Genomic DNA, 12,722 nt, shown 5'->3' on the forward strand with positions numbered 1-12,722 from the left:
TGGTTTGGTTTGGTTTGGTTTGGTTTGGTTTGGTTTGGTTTGGTTTGTTAATGGGAAGAAATCCCCTAAAAGTCACATAGTGGCCACTCCTGGGGATATGGGTGACAGAAGCTCATGACTGGGAAAGGGCATGCAGTGGGGAGGGAGTAAGAGGATGCTGATCTCTGACCCAAGGGGAGATCCTGTGGGCACTGATTTAATAGCAGCTTCTTAGTTTTGGATGTTTGTAATTTACACATCCTTAAGAGTCATCATATCATACAGTAAAATGGCTTTCAAATTCTCTGATCCTCCAGATGGAGAAAAAAATTACAGAAGGTCATGTGACATAATCATACATCCAGAGTTCTAGCTCTCTGTTGACTGTGAGCTTGGAGAGTGCTGGGAAAGAGCTGTAGGTGACCTGTGTCCTGCTTCCTCATTACTGTGCTCCTGGGCCCTGTAGTTCAGGGATGGAGACCTGGAGCACCAGCACTCCGTAGAAGCTAGCCAACATGGACAGTCCACTGGGGCCCTGTGGCTGCATTGACAACTCCAGGACACCCCTCAGTGCTCCACTTCTGCCTTCATTATGGTCACATGTGCTGTGTGAGACATGCGGAAATAAGTAGGTAGAACTCTATCTAACTCCTGGAAAGAGTCCAGGTGGCCCTGATGCCAACAGATGCTTTGCTTGAGTTGTCATAGAGAGTGGAGGTAAGAAGAGCAAAGCTTTGACCAGCTTCTGGAAAGAATGTCTTTATCCAGAGCATCGTGGATGGATGGGTGGGTGGGTGGGTGGATGGATGGATGGGTGGATGGATGGATGGGTGGGTAGATGGATGGATGGGTGGATGGGTGGGTGGATGGATGGATGGATGGATGGATGGATGGGTAGTTTGGTGGATGGATAGATAAATAGATAGATAGATAGATAGATAGATAGATAGATAGATAGATAGATATAAAAATTTGAGACAGGGTTTCTCTGTATAGCCTTGGCTATCCCTAGAACTTGCTCTGTGGATCAGGCTGGTCTTGAACCCACAGAGATCCACCTGTCTCTGCTGGGATTAAAGGTGTGAGCCACCACCACTGCCAGGCATCATCTAGAGCTTTTAAATGAAGTTCATGAGCAGCTTTCCTTCTCGGTGCTGGGGTTCCACTAAGTACCGCACCCATCCCTCATACATCCCTGCCTGTGGTGATTCTGTGAGCAGACTGTCACATGGAAGTCCTGACTTAGTTAAGCTGTGTAACTGGTAAAATGGCCACAACCCACGTAGGAAGTAAAGTAGGCAGTGTGGCTAATCGGAAAGCACAGGTAAGCAGTTCATCACTGCAAGCAGCTTTGTGTCAGAGTCTCCATGTGACGGGGAAGCAGTTAGCCATGTTACTCTTCTCAGGGTGGTGCTCAGTCTGTGGGATGTGACCCCTTTGGGGGCTGAACAGCCCTTTGACAGGGGTCACCTAAGCCCATCAGAAAACACACATTTGCATTACAGCTCACAACAGTAGCACGATCGCAGTGATGAATTAGCAAAGAAGATAATTCTATGGTTGGGGGTCACCGCAACATGAGGAACGGCATTCAGGGGTCAAGTTTTGGCCTATGGTGTGCACACTTGCCGTCCTGGGCTCAGCGTCTGTAAGATGGGAGTGTGCTTCCTGCTGGCTTTGCTCTGTTTGCCACGGGCTCTGCTTTATCTTTGCTGTCACTCCTCTTTCAGGGCCTGACCTTCCAGGAGGTGGAGAACTTCTTCACTTTCCTCAAGAACATTAATGACGTGGACACGGCACTAAGCTTTTACCACATGGCTGGAGCATCTCTCGATAAAGGTACTGAAACACGGAAGCTTCTTTCTTGAAATTATATGCGTTAATTTGTATCTACTAGGTAAATGCCTTGCCTTAAAATGTCAGATTTTCTTCTTTGTTGTTTGTTTGTTTGTTTGTTTGTTTGTTTGTTTTGAGGCTGGTTTTCCCTATGTAGTCCTGACTGTCCTGGAACTCAGTCTGTAGACCAAGCTGACCTTAGACTCAGAGATCTGCCTGCCTCTGCCTCCCTCCCGAGTGCTGGGATTGCAGGCTTGCAGCCTCCTGAGTGGTTTGTTCTCTTGCACTTCCCATGAGATGCCAAGCTCAGCACATACATTTGACGGTGCTGCAGACAGGGCAGAGTCATGTGATTAGCCTGCATACAGGCATGAAGCAAGGCAGAGCTGCAGAACCTCTCTGAGTCACTGGAGTCAGGGCATGTGTAAGGAGAAGCCAGGAGCACTTGGCAGTTGGGGTCTTTGATGACAGAATGGTCTGGTTAGCATCTTTGCTCTCAACCATGCTATTTCTTTAAGAATCGAGAAGGACAAAAAAGTCTTTTAAATTTATCTTTGTAGTTGCCATTTTAGCTGTTTTTCCTGTATCCTTGAATACCCAGGCATTCATCTGGGCTGAAGAGCTTCTTTTACGGCAATTTGTAGTATGATAAACTCCTCTTACATTTAGGCTGTGTGAAAACACACTTGAGAGCCGTGATGCGTCTTCTCAGATCCGTATCTGAGGTGTGGACTTCCTTGTTCAGCCCTTCTCAGGGGATTCCGTCAGTTAGTGTCTTACGTGAGATCATGGCTCTAGCTTACATGTGAATTCTGAAAACGAACCAAACTCTAGAAATCAAGTAGACTGGCAGTTGCAACAGGGTCCAGGAGTGAGGTGGCTGGGGAGACAGGTCAGAGGGCTCAAAGTTTGAGTTACACAGGATAAGGGTGATCCTAGAGAACTGCCTACTGCTCGGGGACTGTAGTTACTAATACCAGACAGTATGCTTGCATTTGCTAAGAGAGACACTTAATGCAGATAGCATACACACATACTCTCACGAGTGCCAGAACGCGTGTAATTATGTAAAGAGAGAAATGGTGATTTGGAAGGTTAGCATAGTGACCCATACCTGTAAGAAGTACTCGGTAGGCTGAGGCAGGGAGATTATGAACTCAAGACCAGCCTGAGCTATATGTCAAGCTCCTCTATAAAATGAAAAGAAGAAGAAGAAAGAGACTTAATTACACTAAGTGCAGTGATACTTCACAGTGTATCACGTATCAGCACATCGTGTCGCAGCTCTTAAATCACAATTTATACACATTAAATAGCTGTCTTAGGGTTTTACTGCTGTGAACAGACACCATGACTAAGGCCTGTCTTTTGTTTGTATGTGTTTGTTTGTTTGTTTGTTTGTTTGTTTGTTTCGAGACAGGGTTTCTCTGTGTAGCCCTGACTGTCTTGGAACTCGCTCTCTGTAGACCAGGCTGGCCTAGAACTCACAGAGATCCCCCTGCCTCTGCCTCCCAAGTGCTGGGATTAAAGGCATGCGCCACCACTGCCCAGCTGACTAAGACCAGTCTTATAAAAAACATTTAATTGGGGTTGGCTTACAGGTTCAGAGGTTCAGTCCATTATCATCAAGGCGGGAGGATGGCAGCATCCAGGCAGGCATGGTGCAGGAGGAGCTGAGAGTTCTCTATCTTCATCTGAAGGCTGCTAGTGGAAGACTGGTTTCCAGGCAGCTAGGATGAGGGTCTTAAAGCCCACACCCCCAGTGCCACGCCTACTCCAACAGAGCCACACCTTCTAATAGTGCCATTCAATGGGCCGAGCATATACAAACCATCACAATAGCTATATGTCAATAAAGCTAAAAAAAAAAAAAAGAAAAGAGATCATTCTACTTATAACCAGAACTCATGATACTTTTTCCTTTCCAATCTGGATGCCTTTTATTTTAGGCCATCCATATAGCTTTTTAAAATAGCATTTGTTGGCTTAAAATAATGCCTCCTCTCATCTGTAGATTCCTTTTGAGGACCCATGGTGTGGGTGTCATTACCAGGCCCTTCTTCCAGAATAGCCCTCCATGCATTGCCGTCTCACAAGGCGAGCTTAGAAACCATGTGCAAATCCAAAAACATAAGATTTAAAGTCACAAGTTACAAAAATAGAAATAATAACCACCTCTGAGGGATTTTTTCCCCCTCAACTAAAGCCAACAGAACCACTTAAAGAAAACCATACGGATGAATCACTATCTGTGTGTAAATTATAGGATATACAAAACCAAATGATTCAGGGTAGCAGTAACAAGTAGAAATGCGACATAGTGATTAAGAAGGTGGGCGGAGTTTCTTTCAAGTGACTTGGGCCGTTTCCTGAGAGGGCACTCTGGTCCTCGTGCTCTTACATCTAGCGGCCATGCTGGACGTGCAGAGTACACTTAGCCCTCAGGCCTGTGGTGTCGGGTCATTTGGCTTCTTGGTTTGCTTTCTATGTTGTACATCGGATCCCCTGAGCATATATCGATACATATCAAAGAGATAGATAAGGCCTAGTTCCATGCTAAGTAACAGAGTGAGCCACACGCCTGTGTCTCCCAGGTCGGCTATAAAACCTCCAGCTGAGCAGTGCTGGCAGCCCTTAGGAGGCTGAGGTAGGCGGATCTCTGAGCTCAAGGCCAGTCAGGTCTACAGAATGCTTTTCTGGGCAGCCAGGGTTATACAAGAAACCTTGTCTCAGAGAGGAAAAAAAAATGCCACAAGCTTGATTTAAAGCAACAGAAATTTGTTCTCTCACAGCTGCGTTTTAAAGTCATCGTGCACGAACCTAAATTGTTCACAGAGCCATACCCCCTCCAAGGGCTCTAGAGATGCATCCTTCCTTGTTTCTTCCGCGTTCTGGGGGCTGTGGGTGCTCCTTGGGCTTGGTACATAGCTCCTATCTCTGTCCTGTCTCTATGTGGCTGTCCCCTCTGAAGCCCCACGTGTCTTTACTTACTTGGTCTTATGAGGTCTTAGAGCCCAGCTGGTAATCCAGGATGTTATCTGAGGCTCCTCCATTATAACTACAAAGGCTATACCCATCCCCGACTGGCTCTGCCACTGCGTCCCACCATGCTCTTGTCTACCGTAGCAACTCTCACTGAGTTTGTGTGAAGGTCTGCACGTCACTGTGTGGACTGCCTGCCACGCCGGCTAAATTCTTGTCTTCCTCGTGTATTCTCCACATCTAGAGCAGTAAGTCTACATGAATTACGGGCTTCCTTCCCTTCTCCATAGACAGAGCAGGTCTGCCTGCTTTACAGGCCTTCCCTCCTCTCACCACAGAACTGTGTAAACTTTAGTACTGAGATGAACCCCAGAAAAGAAGGAAGAACCATGTAGGGTTTGAGAACACAGCTCTAGGCTGCGATGTACGTGCCTGCTGTGCACGAAGCTCTGAGTTTGGTCCCCACCACCACATGGTGAGACCCCTGAGTGTTATCCCAGCATTTGGGGATACAGGCAGGATCACAGTTTCAAGGTGGGCCTTGGTTACATAGTTAGTTTGAAGCCACCCTGGGCCACAGGAGACCCTGGCTCCCAAGAACAGCATCATGGGTAGTGTTGGGCCCTTTCTACATGTTTAAGATAAGAATAAAGATACATAACTCACAGGATGCCATGAGGACAAATCTGCACAAAACCCTGTCCCCTTGTACATTTGCTAAAGGTCACATTGTGAAGCTGGCGACGTCAACACAGTGTGGTGCTGTATGTTTGTTCTGTCAGCAGCACAGCCACCATGCTAGCCGTAGGGGTTCCAGCCTCAAGAAGCTCACAGGAGTGGGGCCAAGATGACTAGACAGGAGTTCCAGTCAGTGTGGTCACTGGCATGGAGACAGGAGTGGAGCCCTGCCTGACACAGGCTGTGGGCGTGGAGGGAGCTGAGCAGGGTCAAAGGGCACACTCTGCCCAGCCTCTTCTCATTCCTAGTTGCTATCAATCCCAGCTGTCTTTTTTTTTTTTTTTAAAGAAAGGTCAAGACCTTCAGAAACTGGCCTCTTCCCAAGGCCCTGGCACGGTTTCTTCCTTGGCTAGTGAGAGCTTACAGACCAACCCTGGGACATAATTGATTGGACTTTCCCAGGCAATGCTCGACATGGTAATGAGTCCTCCCTTGCTCTGCAAAGAAAAGTGCTCCGTGGTCTAAAGAAGCTTAGAAAATGCCAGAGTTGCACATAGCTTCTCCCTAAGTACCACCTGAGAAGGCTTTTAATATGCTAATGCTTGTAACTAATCCCCCAAAGGAGGATGCAGTTCCCAGACCTGCTCCTGAATGCCTTTGTACCTTACAGATTAAAGCTTGCCTAAGCAGTTCAAGGAGTCCTGACAGGGAGCAGGTACAGACTGATGGACACACCATCAGAGGACAGGATCATGTCCTAATACTGGAAGTTTCAGTGACGTGGTGGTTGTTGTTGTTGATGATGATGATGATGCTGATGCTGATGCTGTTGTTTGTATGAACCTTGTGGTAACATCTCGGATAAGAATGGAGTGTCCCTGGTGGGTTTTGACCTCGTGAAGACATGGTCTCCAGGAAAGACTGGATTTCCTCTGTAAGTCCCCTCTCAGTTAGTACATAAGAACAACCAACTCTGATTGTGCATTCATACACATAAAATTAAGTGTATTGCCTCTGACGGGCTGCCTGAATTATGTCAGCAATCTGCTGAAGATGGTAATGGGAAATTGAACATGACTCCTTCCCTAGCGCCTTCCTGTGGTGGAATAGTTGGATTCCAGCTGGAACTTAAGAATGAGCTATGGCCTCTAAATCTCAAAGCAAGTCTTGTTTCTGCCAGAGGAGTCAAGGGTTTCAGGTACAGATCCCTGGTGGAAAGCACCTCAGGATGTTAGCAATAGATGTGCTAACCCTGGGGCCCAGTATGCCTCCTTGCATCTGTGGGTGCTGCCCTCCTGTGTAACACGCTGAAACATGCCTGTATCAAGAAATCACACTAAGCATCAAGTCTGCTCCGCGGCTCAGACCTGAGGTTGACTTGTTGCTCCTCATTAGGAGAAACGGAGACTTAGCTCAGTAATTAGAGTTTTGTTAGTCCCTGGGTTTGGTCCCGTCATCCCTGAGGGTAGGGGACCGTCTAGTGATGTTGAACAAATCATCTAAATTCGGAAAACCTTTGGTTTCTGGTTTTGGGATGGTGACGTTCGAGAGCTTGCTCCAGGGCTCTGGGTAAGTGGCAAGAGGAGATGGTGTGCAGGCATGCTAGTCAGAGCCTCAGTGTAACTTCATCTGGCCCTGAGTTTGTCTTCACACTTAACGAGAAAGACCCCACCCTACTGGGGCAGCTCCATAAAGAAGCTAGTCCTTTTTTTTTTTTTTTTTTTTTCAAATAGTTAAGAGACTTTATTCTAATAGCTATAATTACAGTGCTTGTCGAAATGAAAACTGAAAACAAGTATACAAAACAGTTGATTACTAATTGTGAATTGAAAGCAGTGAGCGGTTCCACGACACCAAATAAACCAGTTCTGAGATTTCCCCAAGATAAATTTAACAGCTCCAGCTTCTTCAGTGTTTATCAAAATACAAAAGAAAAAAGTAGAGGTCGTCTTTCGATGGCAAATCGGACCCTTGCAGGCTGAGGGAGGAAGCTACTTCACACATGGAGATGGGGGTGCTCCAGGATGTGGGTCTGTAATGGACCGACCCTCCCACCTTGCACACACTCCTGCTGGTGAGACCCAGGCCTCCTGCCAGTGCGTCCAAGTGGGCCCAAGAGTAAGCTGGGTATGCAGGCTGCCACTGGGCCCAGCCACACACCAAGTACAAGCCAGGCCCTGCAGCCCACAATGGCTCCCAGCCCACCCCTAGATGACCGTGTGAGCACAAGTACAAGCACAATGCTATGGAATGCAGGTGACCCAAAGACAGGCGAGTCACGGGGGCTCTACTGTGACCATGCAACGGATGGTGGTTTGTTCGTCACCTTCTCTCCTGTTCCCCCAGGGAAACAGGTGATCTGATAACTAGCATTCAGGCCATTAACTGCAAAACCTACACTAGGCATAGTCTCCGTTCTGTGTGTTCAAGTGTTCTTGTCCTGTATTTTTAACTATTTTTAAAAAATGCACTGAGTTTGGGTTAAAAACCAACCACCAAATGGATACCGACACCAGTCTACAGCCCAACGGCTCCCGGAGGCCAGGTGCCCCTACACCCAAATCCCTTCTCAGTACTGACAGTGAGTTGATTCTCTTTTTTACAATAAAAAAGCTAAGTAATATTGCATAGGAGTACCAGAAACTGCCTCAGTGGAAACAGAAACTATTTACATTAAATAAAAACCTGGCTGCAGGCTGCGTCTGCACATGTACAGCATGGTGCGATGCACACTGTGACCAACCCATGGAGACAGCTTCTGGCACTCAGGACCACAGAGTCGCACGTTTGCCACATGAGAGGAAAGCTGAGGGCGGAGAAGAGGAAGTGAGGGGGAGGGAGGGATCTGGTTCACTTCTGGTTCCGGAGCTGATTAGACAGCCAGTCTAGTCCTTCATAGAGCCCGTCCCCGCTGGTGGCACAGGTAGCCTGAATGTACCAGTTCCTGTGGCGTAGAGAGTGCAGCCCCAGCTTGTCTGTGATTTCGGCCGCATTCATGGCATTGGGGAGGTCCTGCTTGTTGGCAAACACCAAGAGAACGGCATCTCGGAGCTCATCTTCAGCTAGCATCCTCATGAGCTCTTCACGGGCCTCGTTCACACGCTCTCTGTCATTGCTGTCCACTACGAAGATCAAGCCTTGGGTGTTCTGGAAGTAGTGGCACCACAGCGGCCGGATCTTGTCCTGGCCACCCACATCCCACACAGTAAAACTGATATTCTTGTATTCAACAGTCTCCACGTTGAAACCAATGGTGGGAATGGTGGTCACAATTTCGCCCAGCTTCAGTTTGTATAGAATTGTTGTCTTTCCTGCAGCATCCAGGCCCAGCATGAGAATGCGCATTTCTTTTTTGCCAAAAATATATTCCCCATGCCTGTGGACAGGTGGAAGCGATACTGGCCAAAGACCTCCGCGGCGGCTGCTCCCAGCCAGGCGTTGGTTTCGCTCCCACAAGATGGCCAAGAAGCTAGTCCTTAATGAAACACCAGGGATGTAATTCACTGGTAGACCACTAACAATGTGCAAGAAACCCTGGCTTTGGCCTTCAACACCACAAAAATGAAAATAATTTTTAAAGATCTTAAAAGACCACCTTAGGAGTAGTCGTAGCCCGCTTTAGTTCTTTGAGGAAATAGATCTATTCTTGCTTCTTTAGTGTATTGTTTGTTTGGATGGATGTTTTGCCTGCATGTATGGCTATGCACTTGGTGAGTGCAGTACCATCAGAGGCCAGGAGGGCGTGTCCGATCCTCGTGAGCTATATGGTGTGGATGCTGGAAACCAAACCCTGGTACTCTAGAAGAGCAGCAAGTGCTCTTAACTAGTGAGCTATCTCTCCAGGCCACCATAGTTAATTTCTTACATTCTTATTAGCTTAGACTTCTAAATTTTTAATTATTAAGGACTCATCATTATCTAAACATGAGCCATGTTTTCCACCTCTTGATGAGCTGCTCAAGGCCTAGACAACTCCTTGCATACACTACGAGTTCAGTTATGATAAGCACTAGCACGTGAGAGAATTGATTCTGGGCGTGGGCAGGCCCGGGGAGAGCCAGCAGATTGTTCTACAATATGTCCTTCTGTGACTGAGCCCTGACAAGAGCAGCTGGAGGAAAGGTTTATTTCAACCCACAGTTCAAAGGTGCAGCTGGTCAAGGCCAGTCTTCCAGCTGACAAGAAGGTAAGCCTCCTGCTGCAGTCCTGTCTGCAGTTGGGAAGAGAGAACTGAGCATTGGTTATTTTTCTCATTGCTGAGGAAAGCAACTTAAAGAAGGGGTCCCTGGAGCTGCCATTTGTTTGATTTTGGCTCACAGTTTGAGAGGATACAGCGCAGCACAGCCGGGGCTCTAGCTGTGGCATGGGGAGGGGCCGTCCACAACTAGGCAGCAGAGTTGAACAAGGCCACTCGGCTGGCTTTCTCTGAGTTTCATTCTGGCCCAGCCTATTGGACGGTGCCACTCACCTTCAGAATGGGTCTTCATCTTCAGTTAAACCTTCTCACAGACATGCCCAGCGGTGTGTCTCCTAAGTGACCGTAACTCCAATGGGGATGACAGTGAAGATTAACCATCATGTTACAGCCCAGAGTTACATGTGAATCCACGTGAAACTGGACTAATTTATAGTTATCAGGTAAGTTTAAAGTCAGAGAAAAGCTGTCAGGTTCCCAAAAGAAAAAGTGGCAGCTTTTATGTCCTTGTTAGAAAATTTAAAACTTAATTAGACCTTGGCTAGTGCCTCTCCCGAATCTCATTTGAGCAGGGAGGCGCTGCAGCTGGGCAGAGGTATAAAGCACAGCGAAAAATCGAGGGCAGCTATAAATAAAGTGTGGCCCGAGGAGCCGGGGACATTCCCAGTCATAAACACTGTGCTCACCAGCAGCCCTGTGTGCTGCCTACTGCTGAGCAACAAAGGCCAGCTCTGCAGTGAGAGACACCCTTAGAAGCTGGCGACTGAGGTGGTCGACAGCCTGAGTGCTGCCTCTGGAGCCCCTGCTCAGACCTTTTCGTGTAGTTTTGGATGGTTTTTTAAATTTTTTTAATATTTATTTATTGTGAGTACACTGTAGCTGTCTTCAGACACACCTGAAGAGGGCATCAGATCCCATTACAGATGGTTGTGAGCCACTATGTGGTTGCTAGGAATTGAACTCAGAACCTCTGGAAGAACAGTCAGTGCTCTTAACCACTGAGCCATCTCTCCAGCCCTAGATTTATTTTTATTTTATGTGATCTGAGTATTTTGCTTGCATGTATGTCCTGCATGTGAGTCTACATACGACATGTATGTCTGGTGCCTGCAGAGGTCAGAAAACGCTGTGTGCATTTCCTAGAACTGAAGTTACAGACTGTTGTGATCTGCCATGTGGAGTTCTGGGTTTCAAACCTGGGTCCTAGAACTAGATTTTCTGGAAGAGCAGCCAGTACTCTTCACCACTGAGCCACCTCCACAGTCCCTCTGCTCAGACCTTAAGGGGACTTGTAATAAAGGTTTTCAGTTGTTAGCAAAATCCATTTCATTTCCATATGGGACTGAGTCTTCTTTTTCCTGCTGGCTGTTGATTCTGCTTGGGTCAGAGCAAGTCCAGCCATGGACCAGCTCACAGCCCGGCCATTCCCTTCTTCTAAAGTTGTTACAGTAGATTCCTGTAGAAATCAGTCAGGAGAGTACCAGGCCTATCACCATTTCCATGTAAACTAACTTAACAGCAGGCACGGTATGTCATATTCAAAGGCCTGCCTACACTGAACAAGATGGAGATGCTGGGGTTCCTCAGCCTTCTGTGGGACTCCTCAGCCTTCTGTGGGACTCCCCAGCCTTCTTTGGGCCACCAACAACCTTTGGTTCAGGAATCCCACCTTTAGCTTTATCCTTTTTTTTTTTTTTAAGAGTTTAAAAATTATGGGTGTGGGGCGCATGTAAGGAAAGGGTGTGTGTGTGTGTGTGTGTGTGTGTGTGTGTGTGTGTGTGTCCACAGAGGTCAAAAGAGGGCATTCAGTCCCTTGGTACTGAACCAGGTCCTCTAGAGAGCAGTACACACTCATAACTGCTGAGCCAGCTCTCCCACCCCTAGTTTCTTCTTTGGAGCTCCCTAAGATATGGACATTGTAACTGACTGAAGCTATTAGATCATTAAAAAGAAAAAGGAAACAACTTGGCAGTCATAAAGTTTTAGGGCTGGAAGGGAGTTTAGAAATCACTTTGATTAAGCTCTTCCTTTATTGTTACTAACCTACAATAAAATCATTAGGGATGGAGGAAAATGACTTGCCCTAGTCACAGCTAGTGTGGTACAAAACAGGACAGAAACTGAGGGTCAGAACTGCACACCAGTGTTCTCGGTAGTGATAGCAATCAGAGTGGCCTCAGTTATTAGAAAAGAGACTCCAGGCTGGGCAGTGGTGGTGCACACCTTTAATCTTTAGCACTCAGAAGGCAGAGGCCAGCCTGGTCTACAGAGTGAGTTCTAGGACAGCCAGGGCTACACAGAGAAACCCTGTCTTGGAAAACTATAAAAAGGAAGGTGGGAAGGAAGGAAAGAAAGAAGACATGAAAGAGCGCCAGGCTGGAAAGACGGCTCCGGCTCCTCTTTCCCAGCACCCATGTGGTAGCTCACAACCATCTATAACTCCAGTTCCAGGGAATCTGACACCCTCTTCTGCACATGATAAGCACACACGCAGGTAAAACACCCATACACCTATAATAACGCAAGACTTTTAATTTTTTAAAACAAGAAAAGATGTTCAACACTTTTATGTGACAACAGAGAGAGAAGGAAATTCAAAGCAAGGCTCCTCCAGACAGCCTAGACAGACAGTGGAGGTGGGAGTGTTACAGGCATGCGTGGGGAAGGGATTAGAACTTAGAGGAGCTTCAGCTGATAAATTCTAGCAGTCCCCTGCACTCTGCTCTTCACTGTATGTTGTAAAAACATTGTTCTGTGAAGGAAATGCTGGCCAGGATCCTACTGTCTTAAGACAAAGTCATCCATTTGTAAAGTAAAAATTATTCACAGTGTAGGCAAGGAAGCTCAAAATCCGAAATAAATGTTTGCTTCGTGAGGGATTTCCCATGCAAAGACCTGGTTCATTTTCCCACATTTAAAGCCACTTACATTGTAAAGATCGCTTCTGCCTTGGCTGCATCACTGCGTGGTTGACTGTTGTGTAAAACGGGACAAGCACCCTGAGGAGGAGAGATGCCCTACAGAGGCCTCGTGACTACTGGGGGGGAGAGGG

At 47.2% G+C, this 12,722-nt stretch overlaps 1 protein-coding gene and 1 pseudogene across 1 annotated transcript in view; one reads left to right on the forward strand and one right to left on the reverse strand.

Annotated features, from left to right (window-relative positions):
• The window catches only part of Micu1 (mitochondrial calcium uptake 1), a 156,510-nt gene that overhangs the window by 132,819 nt on the left and 10,969 nt on the right, over positions 1 to 12,722 (forward strand). The window contains exon 10 of the mRNA XM_028776770.1: positions 1,710 to 1,818. Within this exon, the coding sequence (XP_028632603.1) occupies positions 1,710 to 1,818 (109 nt within the window). The remainder of the gene's footprint in view (positions 1 to 1,709; positions 1,819 to 12,722) is intronic.
• On the reverse strand, positions 7,361 to 10,764 carry LOC114628847 (annotated as a pseudogene).

Source organism: Grammomys surdaster, unplaced genomic scaffold, assembly GCF_004785775.1.
Source record: "Grammomys surdaster isolate TR1022 unplaced genomic scaffold, NIH_TR_1.0 273, whole genome shotgun sequence".
Classification (NCBI taxonomy): Eukaryota; Metazoa; Chordata; class Mammalia; order Rodentia; family Muridae; genus Grammomys; species Grammomys surdaster.